At 36.4% G+C, this 9,706-nt stretch overlaps 1 protein-coding gene across 1 annotated transcript in view; it reads right to left on the bottom strand.

Moving 5' to 3' along the window:
* Positions 1-2,524: 2,524 nt before the first annotated feature.
* The window catches only part of LOC108793933 (mucin-2-like), a 147,204-nt gene continuing 140,022 nt past the window's right edge, over positions 2,525-9,706 (bottom strand). The window contains exons 63-66 of the mRNA XM_018564895.1: positions 9,051-9,179; positions 7,705-7,744; positions 6,363-6,486; positions 2,525-2,762 (exon numbers count right to left, since the gene is read on the bottom strand). Of these exons, the coding sequence (XP_018420397.1) occupies positions 2,525-2,762; positions 6,363-6,486; positions 7,705-7,744; positions 9,051-9,179 (531 nt within the window). The remainder of the gene's footprint in view (positions 2,763-6,362; positions 6,487-7,704; positions 7,745-9,050; positions 9,180-9,706) is intronic.

Here is a 9,706-nt window from a genome sequence, read left to right as displayed (position 1 = left end):
AGGTGGCCAGGTTCAATGAAGAAGATGGAGTGCTGGAGAAAGTGTATAATGCTTTAGGATTGTTTATATTTAAACTGGGGGTTTATAAACAGTGATATTGCTACAATAAACAAGAATATGATGTATGTGTTTTTATAAACTACTGAAAATAAATATTTTAGTCATCTCTTTTTTCCAGATCATTGCCAGACAAATTCAAAGTTTACTTCTAATCCCAAAACTAAGGGCTATGATCTAAAACAATGCACTCCTAAGAACGTTTTTATGGGGAGATATGAGACCTCTTCATGAGAAAAGGGCTGTAGTAACATGCCAGTGAAAAGCAATTCAGAGTTGAAGTACCACCCCATTGTTTACAACCCATTGTTTACCATAAAAAAAAAATGAATCAGCAAAAGGTTTGACAGAAGCATGTTTCAGGAAATCAACTTCATGCCTATATTGCAAGTATGTGGGTGGCCAGTTGTTGATGCTGAAGTCTCCACAGAAGAGAAAGAAGACAGAGGCTTTAAAGTAGAAAGCACATCAATATATACTAGGTGTATGATCAGCTATTTTGCTGTATGACTTTGGCACTCCCCTCCGACTTATAACCTGAATTTGTAAAGCCATATAAGGTGCTCTGTTGGACAGTAGGATGTCGGAGAGAGTGCTTACGTCAGAGCTGCCTAATAGTTGTTATCCACTTTAGATAATCTTGCAGCCACCTTTCTATGCAGCAACAACTATGCACCCACAATCCCTTTATTCTGTATTCCAGCACATATGTCTGGCAGCAAAAGGAGGACAAAAATTAGAAAAGAACAAAACAATATCTAAATAAGTATTTCCTCTTGCAGAATCGCACACCCCACCCAAACCTATCATTCATGGTTGCCATTATGTAAGATATGGTTGTGACTGTAAAAACTGACTTATAGGGCATTACCAACCTCTGTTGATCCATTTTCTGATATTTTTTTTATTTAGTATTTTTCTTACTTGCAATGTTAGCATTAATGTGAAATGCATGTGAAGCTTCCAGTAAATCCAGGTTGCGGTAGTAACTAGTCACGTTCAACATGTTTTGTCATGTGGAAAACATTTCATGTAAAACAACTTTTCTTGTGTTAAATTTTGAACACAGCTTAGCATTTTTTTCTCATATCATAAATCTGAATAAAAACATGATAAAACCTTGGATACAAATGTGCTTTAAATGCAGGCCTATTTTTTAGAGAGTCTGTTTTATATTAAGAGCAGCAGGTCTGTTAGACCCTATTCGCATATAACAGATAATGGCAGTTTCCAGGTAAATCTCAGGTCTGAAGTCAGGCAATATCCAACAAGTTCCTACAAAGAAGATGTCATGCTGCTAGATGCAGGTGAGTCAAGTAGGGACCACTTTTAGTTCAAGTGCAGTTTCAGAGTGGAAAGTCCTTTAAAGCAGAACTGTAGTTAGGCTGCTCTTGCCATTAAGTACAAGTATAAACAGAATACTTGGACATCATATCAGACTCATATGGCTGTTTGTTCATTTCCAGTGTTGACAGATTAGAGCTGTCTCTTTCTGTTCCTTCTCACTCCATCCAATGACACTGTCTATCTTCTCCTGGTCTTCCTCTGACTTCCTATAGTTCATTCCAAGCCATTTAGTGGCCACTGATGTTGTAGCCTCTGCACATGCTGTGTCCCAGCACCCAACTCCAACATCTTGCAGATGCCATGGTTCGACAGTGTACAATGTTACAGTTCATGTAGTGTACACTAATTCAAATTTACTAAAAGCTCTTTTTTTTTCTTTCTCTCTTCTTCACTTTCCATATTTGTTATGTTTATTTGAGGTCCCTAGTAATTACTTTTGCCTTTTTATTGGGCTTAGCTCCTCTAGTATGCATTGGTATGGTATCTGCCCCTCAGTATGTAACATAGGCATTTATTACTCTGGTATATCTGTTTGTGGGTCTTGTGAATTTCTAGGATTAAAGTACGCTACCTTGTTTTGTAATAATAGCCTTGACGTTGTTACTTATCACCATTGGTTGGTTATTCTTATCTGTACTTTCTCTTGTAAGGGACCCATTATTTCTTTATTGTTTGTTTTATTGACGCTGTGTTTGTGTCTATGAACCTAAAATATGTTTGGAATTGAAATATACTAAAACCAAGAGGAAGGTTTTTCTTCCAGCAGAAGAGACACTTAACCTATCTTCTAGCAATTTTTGTTAAACACTTTAATAAGAAGCTGAGGAAGAGGGAACCTCACCCTAGTTACTGCACAGAAAGGTTACAACCAAAGCTCCCATTTTCATTTGAAACAAAAAATAATTTACCTTATATGAATATTGCAAGCATGACAGCACATGCAAAAAAAATTTCTAATAATTTTTAGAATACGTTTATGAAAAATAAAATCACACAGAATACCATCATATGATATAAGTGCTTTAATATTAAAGGGGAAAGTTAAACATATTTAGTTTCCATACAGAAACTTTATAGATATGGCAGTATAGTTATTCACAGTTGCCTGTGAGCTATGAATTTAAGTAAGTTGTTGCCTCCTTCTCCGTACGGACCGGCGAGCTCTGGCAAGCGAATGTTCCTCCGATGAGTGGGAAGATTCACAGTCGGTATTGACACAGCTACACTCTTCCACATCAACATACTCATGTTCCACTTTACTTCCATCACTACAGTTCAGCATCACACGTCTCTTGGTGGTCCGCACATCCTGGCAACAGGTGCACTTATGTGACATTGTCCTGGCAGCTGCTGAGTATCTGAAAGATGAAATTAAATTGAAAGAGATTAGTGTTACAATTCTAAGTAAGTGAGCTGGATGGGCTTCTTAAATTGTTTTGGCATTGCAGTTATAAGACACCCTGGTTATATTTTTGCACACCATTTTATGGGAATGCAATGAGAATATGCACGTTTATGAGAATAAAGGCAAATAAAGTTTATATATCCACTTTTTACTAACTTTTATTAAAGCAAGCAGTGTAAGAACTTTTAAGTGCCTACTTAGAAAACAATCAATTTCAGTAATGTTATTAGAATTGATATCCAGGTACAACAACTCAAAAAATCCCCCAACTCCCCAAATGATTTTGAAAAAAACCTGAACTGTAAGGTGTTTGGACAAAAGTATCAATAAAACAAGTACTGTATACAAGATTTATTTTTTGTTTGTAACATCTGCAAAACCTGGAAAACTTGACAAATGTGTTATATATTAGCAAATGATAAGGAATATTATGCATGCATTCATTTAGTATTGAATAGTGGTTTACTTTCACTAAAATGGAAAATCATTTTTAAATGTTTTTATTCACGTGTGTGTAATATTTTGTTTCGCGCGCGCACGCAATTTTAAGGCTTGACATGTTTGGTGTCTCTTTACCCGACGTGACCCCGAATTTTATATTTTACCAAAAAATTTGGTAATAATAAATGTTTTAGAATTTAATATAGGGGGAACTGTTTTTTTAAAAAAAAATCTGTAGTTTTTCCTTAATATATTAAAAAATAAAAACCCCAGTAGTGAATAAATACCACCAAAATAAAGCTCTATGTGTCCCCAAAAAAGGGTCTAAAATTAATTTCAGTACAGCGCTACATGACGGAATAAATGTCAGTCAAAGTACCGCAGCGCTGAATACTGAAAAATGGCCTGGATGGGGAAGGGGTTTAACACCCCGGATGTCAACTGGTTAATCATTAAAGTTTGGGTACTTTGTTGCATATATTCAGGATATATAAAATTATTTTTTTTCAGATATATCTTCTATTAGAGAGAATATATTTATAATTTTTGAAACACTATCAAGTCACAGGGTGGGGGTGGGAAAGAGACATGTGTGTGTGACTGCAAAGAAAAAAATCATGTGCCCTTCCCTATCAAACAGGGCTGTGCTATGTGGCAGAACTGTGTAAATCTCAGGAATATGGCAGGTATAACAGCTTCCTTAAACACATTTCATCTGTGTATTTATAAGAGCTGTTCGCCTGGTGTTCAGCTTTAAATATTATATACATTCTACTTCAGCTATAAGGTCTCGTTCACACCTAGGCGTATTGCATATGCGCGTCTGTCGAGGGTTTTTGTACCGCAATTTGCGGTAAAAAGTTGCGTGACAAACGCGCGTTTCCGAAGGCTACTTGGCTGTATCCCAATGGAAACGCACAACAAAACGGCCCAAAGTAGTACATGTACCTTTTCAGGCATGGGCCGTTTTGTAGAGCGTTAGGGACGGGCGGAAATACGCCAAGGTGGGAACGAGGCCATTGAATACAATGGGATTTATATTTTTGAGCGTTTTGTAGAGCGTTCGTAGAACGCGCTACAAAACGTTCAGGTGTGAACGAGGGCTAAATATCATAAACATTTCCAATGAAATATAAGAACCTTTAAGATGGTACTAAATGGAAGTAAGATGAGGCATAGGTGGTTATTCACAAAAAGGGTGAAGAGTTTGGAGAAGACAAGAGAAGTGAACAATCGAGGCCAACATAGCTGATGAGGAAAAATTCTCCAATTCAGCTCACTTTCCAGTTCAGCTATTTTGGCCTAGATTGTTCACGTCTCCAAACTCTTCACCTTTTTGTGAATAACCCTCATAATGTTACTGTGTGCTTGCACTAAAATTGTTTATGCCTTTATTTTTGACTGTGGAAAGAGCCCCATTATGCACCCTATATGCCTGATGACCAAACACCCATTGTGTACTATTTAATAATTGAATATATAATTTAATATAAATGTGGTGACAATTTTCCCCCTATCATGGGATAACCCATAAAGTCTTCCACTAGAGAATCATATCCAGGCAAATGGACTTGTTATTCTCATTTAGAATTCCCCTGCTATGACTATTTTCAATATATTATCAGATAGTTTTGAGAATTACCATGTCTATGGCCAGTTTAAGAATAGCATGAAAGGGATTTACATCTCCTCTACAATGTATTATGTTCAAGGAGAAGCCCAGTCAGTGGGGTTAAATGTAGCATGTAAGGTTAGTGTCAAATATGAAGGTCATGCATTACTGCCTTACTTATCTTGTTAGTCTTCTGGCATAAAGTCTCACACATTGTACTTTTGTGTAGTACCATTTCCAGCTCCATCTTCCTGGCCAATTGAAAATTCCAAATGACTTATATTAATCTAATAATTAGCTCTGGAAGAGGAATCTACTAATGGTATCTTAGAGTACATTTTTAGCATGCAGTATCTGGGACTCAATGTGCATATCACCCGGTTTAATAAAAACTAATTTAGCAGAATGCTTTATGTATCAACTTTAGGAGAATTGGGGGGAAATCACAAAGCCAATGAAAGATAATGGGTACAATTATTTGTTTCTGTCTAGCTTAGCTTAATTATTTAAATCTAACAATTCAGTAACAATGCTTCATTTACAAGGTCTATAAATTGATTAACTGCCATTCGGTTTCAATAAAAGAACACAAGTTGATAAAAAGTTGTTGTAATGCACTGAGATCTGAGAGTAAAAGGTGATAGAAGTTGATAGTGGGTTTCTCTGCTATGTGTGCTCAGTGTGACTAGTAAGTTTCACTATGCTGTACGAAAACAGTTATTGGTTGTGTTTACCTTTCAAGTTCAAGCTTTCATTAATGGCTTAACAAACACTCCTACTTGCAGGAGTAGTCTATAACCCAAGTAGGCATTTAGAACTCTGCAAGTCCATGTCAAGTACTGGTATTATATTTGTTTATGTTTTTTGTTTGTTTTAGCAAAGCATAAACTCACGTCTAGAAACCCAGTGGAAGCTCTAATACACATTTTATGGCAAGTCAAAAGAATGCAGTAGTCCTTAACAATAATATTGACCTACAGTACTATGTTATTTACACATCTTATACATTGTATGTCATCCATATCAATAACATTTCTCTCAAAGTGACTCTATTGCTAAAAATAGAGATGCCAACAAAAGGTCCCCCTGCAAATACTTACTTCTCCTACTTTCTGTGCTGCGCTAATGACGAAAAATGTTCCTTGAAATTCTCTTGAGAAACCAGAACTTCCAACATTTTCAATCCCTTGGTCCCCTGCTGTGCTAAGTAGTTCCTTCTGCCATTCCCTACATCACTACAGAACATAGTGAAGTAGGGGACAGCGGATTGAACCTCTAAGCGCAGAAAAGTACCAGGTGATCAATACTCCCAGAAGTGTTTTCTGAAGAGACATTCAGGGATGATTTTTCTTCATCATTTGTTAGGTGAAGCAAGTAACAAGGAGAAGTATTTACTTGCTTCCTTTTAGGGAGAGCTTTTGTTGGCATTTCTTTTTTAAGAACAGAGTTGCTTTCATATAAATATGCTCAATATAACCATTTAAAGGATTAAGATCTTACATTGAAAAGGTGTTGCAGGACCCTTCACAACGTGACATCCTCACTCTTTCTACTGATTGGCAATTATTGTAAGTTAGATGGTCATAGTATTGTTGCAACTCGCAAGATTTGCTCTTTTTAATACCTGTAGGATTAAGAATATCAAATATTATTCAAAGCCATGTTTGCTAAAGCATCAAAAGACAGAAATATAATACATTTTTATTGGAAAAAAAGAATTATTATTTTTAGCCTAGAGACTGTAATTTCTCATTGAAACAGTAAAAATAATCATTAAGGACCAATTCACGTTTTTTGCCCGCATGAACACTTGTATTAGTGCGCTTGTTTTCATGAATTGAGGTGCATTGTTTTAAGGCTGTACTTTGATTTGTAATTGGTTTCTCAGCACGCCTCAGCAAATGAAAGACTAATCTGCCCTATTTTTAACAACATATAACACAAAGCATTCACATCTGTGCATTGTGGTGTCCCATTGCACAAGAACATTTTTGTGACTCTATACTGTATGTGCATTGGGGTTTCATTCAGAATGTGCATACTACAGTGCACATCACTGTAATGTGCAGTTTACATTGTGTTACTCCAACACAACAATATGAATGAATCCTGTGAATTGAGACTATGATCTAGGATTTCCTTATAAAGATTAGCATATTATTCAGTTTTTATTATATAAGATATTTTACTAGGTGATTAACCCCTTCCCACCTGCAATCTGTATAGCAACATTACCTGGAATTATGACCTTTGTGGAGGACACATAAAAAACATTATCCCTAATGAGAGCTAGCAGCTGACAGTTCATGTGACTGCTATCTCTTAATTCTGGGGCTCCCACTTTTGATTTGTTCCTGATAAAGTGATTACTCTGTCAGCTTTAAAACAGTAATCACATGCAGGTAAGAGGCTCCACTGACAAAAATGAATGCCTTCTGTCTGCTGATGAACATTGCCACCTTCAAGTTTCAGTATTCCTCTGAAGTTCCCTCCGTTTAATAGTTAAACTGTCTGAAACATTTGCCTTGCTAAAATAATAAATTAATTTAAAACATAGAAAAAGTACAAGCATTATACATCCCTAAACATATCTGTAAAATAATTTAGGTATGCAAATTAGTCATAGATTTCTTGTTAGTTAACCAACATATGCTGACGCTGCAAAATTTGACCTGGGTATCTAGGCATCAATGACCGATGGATACAAAAGGGTTAAAGATATGATTGATTAAATTACAGTTTCTCACTCTAAAGAATAAATAGACACACTAAAAAAAACTCTGGATGGAAACTTAACCAGATATTTCTAGTTATTTGGAGTTTTTATTTAGTAGGTACTTACATATCTTACAGCAGCCATCAGGTAAGACTTGAATGGTGTCCTAAAAACATAATAAAGATACAATTTGTTGAAAAAGACATTCCAATCACATAAACACAGCAATACACTTCCACTGCCATCTAGGCGGGTAGCACTTTTACAGAATTCTTTGATATTCTCTAAGCTTGCAGCAATGCTCAATGAAAGAACCATTAGGACATAAAAGCAGTGTGTACAGCAAACTTTTACAAAGTGTATGCAAATCTTTCTGCAGCTTTCTTGAAACCTTTCATCTCATCTCTAGTTTGGGGATTTAAAAGGCTAAGACCACGTCACTGACCGTGTTTCATGCTACACCTATATTTAAGGTTAACACGAAACATGGCTAGATCGCATGAAGCTTGCTTAAAGCTTTGCAAAAAAAGCTTTTCATACAAGGCCTTAGGGACAATCTGCTAGTAAGAACTGTAAAACCAGACAGGGTTTAAAGCAAGCAACACAGCCCTGAGCAGTACAGCCTTTAAGTATAGGGGCAGATGACAGGGTTGGCTAATTAAAATATACAGGGGAGGAGTGTAGGGACTGGTAAAGGGAGGTAATGGCATCACAGAAGGGGGGCGGGGGTCACATTAAGGCAATTAATGAGGGAACAAAGGACAACGACATCCAGGGAGGATTGTTCCACCCTTCCACTCCTCTTATTGTGGACCAGAAATGGAGATGCTTAGAGTTGGATGTAATAGTTGGTTGGATAGTTAGGAAAAGAGTTATTTTCACAGCAACGTAAAGTCATAGGCGGTGCCAAAAGAAAAGAATAAAAGACATTTGTAAAGTTCTATTTGGGTGATAGGTTGTTGAATACCACCATCACATAAACTATGCTTGTGCTTCAATGGAGTTGAAGAAGGGAGTACTAGCAAGGTTTGAATTTTTTCAATGCAGTGAGTATCCATTGAGCTTGTGTAAAATGTCAGGTATGGGTGACAAACTGATTGTGATTTTAGAGGCATGGTCAAGGACTTGCTTTATTTAATATAATGTTTTTCCTCTGTTGCTTGTTAATTTTGTGATGTTAATATGGGCATATTTCTTACATTAAAGCTGTGGCCAAAATTTTCCATAGATAAAACTGGTGTTTTTGGAATATCGTGGGGGTGTTGGTTTACAATGGGGTGGATTTAGTATATTTTTTTTTTCAGTATTCAACACTACTCAAGTCATATCAAACTGAAGTGTTTGAGGCTGCATGTGGTCCTCGTTGGTTTCAAAATTTAGATTACAATGAGGCCTTAGATGTTCTCCACTTGATAAATGTTACACTTCCTTAAGTAAGTTTACAGATCTACCGGGAATTTTGCACTACTTACAGGTATACATTCATCTTCATTGAAGTTTCCACAGGTAGTTATTGAGGTGGATGTGATGAAATTGTTCCTGATCACATTGCACCTGTAGTTTGTACAGTTGTCATCATTTGAACGCAGTGTTTCTCCATTCTGAAAAAAAAAAAGACATTAGAGATGGTGGTTTAAACAAACTCTTGATTTGAAGTGTGAGGTCACACAACAAAACATAAAAGAGCAGTAAATATAAAAGACAACACTGCCTACATTATATAAAATAGCTATAAATAAAAATGATTTATTTGAGAGCCCCTCTCAGTAGCCTATCAGAACAGAAGATATTTCACAAAATACTGCGAGAGACGTTCCTTGCTTACTTCACACTATTCTCCTAAACTCATGAGCCTCAAAAGGTTATAAGTTATAAGTAGAAAAAACATTACTTTATTATCTCAAACATCATGTTATGTCAGGTTAAGTATGGGGGCTTCAACAAATATAGATGAGGTTAAGGTCCGCTGCTACCATGGGTTTACGTTTAAACCTGCGGGTTTGAGATATGCATTGCTGGCAAATTCTTGTGCAGATTTACTCAGGAATTTTTTTTAAAACCATATAGCAGTGCATGGCCTCTAAACTATGGCCAGTAGGCTTGCAATGGCCAATACAAGGACTTTTGG

Source organism: Nanorana parkeri, unplaced genomic scaffold, assembly GCF_000935625.1.
Source record: "Nanorana parkeri isolate BGI_ZX_2015 unplaced genomic scaffold, ASM93562v1 scaffold792, whole genome shotgun sequence".
NCBI lineage: Eukaryota > Metazoa > Chordata > Amphibia > Anura > Dicroglossidae > Nanorana > Nanorana parkeri.
This window is presented reverse-complemented; position numbering and strand designations above follow the sequence as displayed.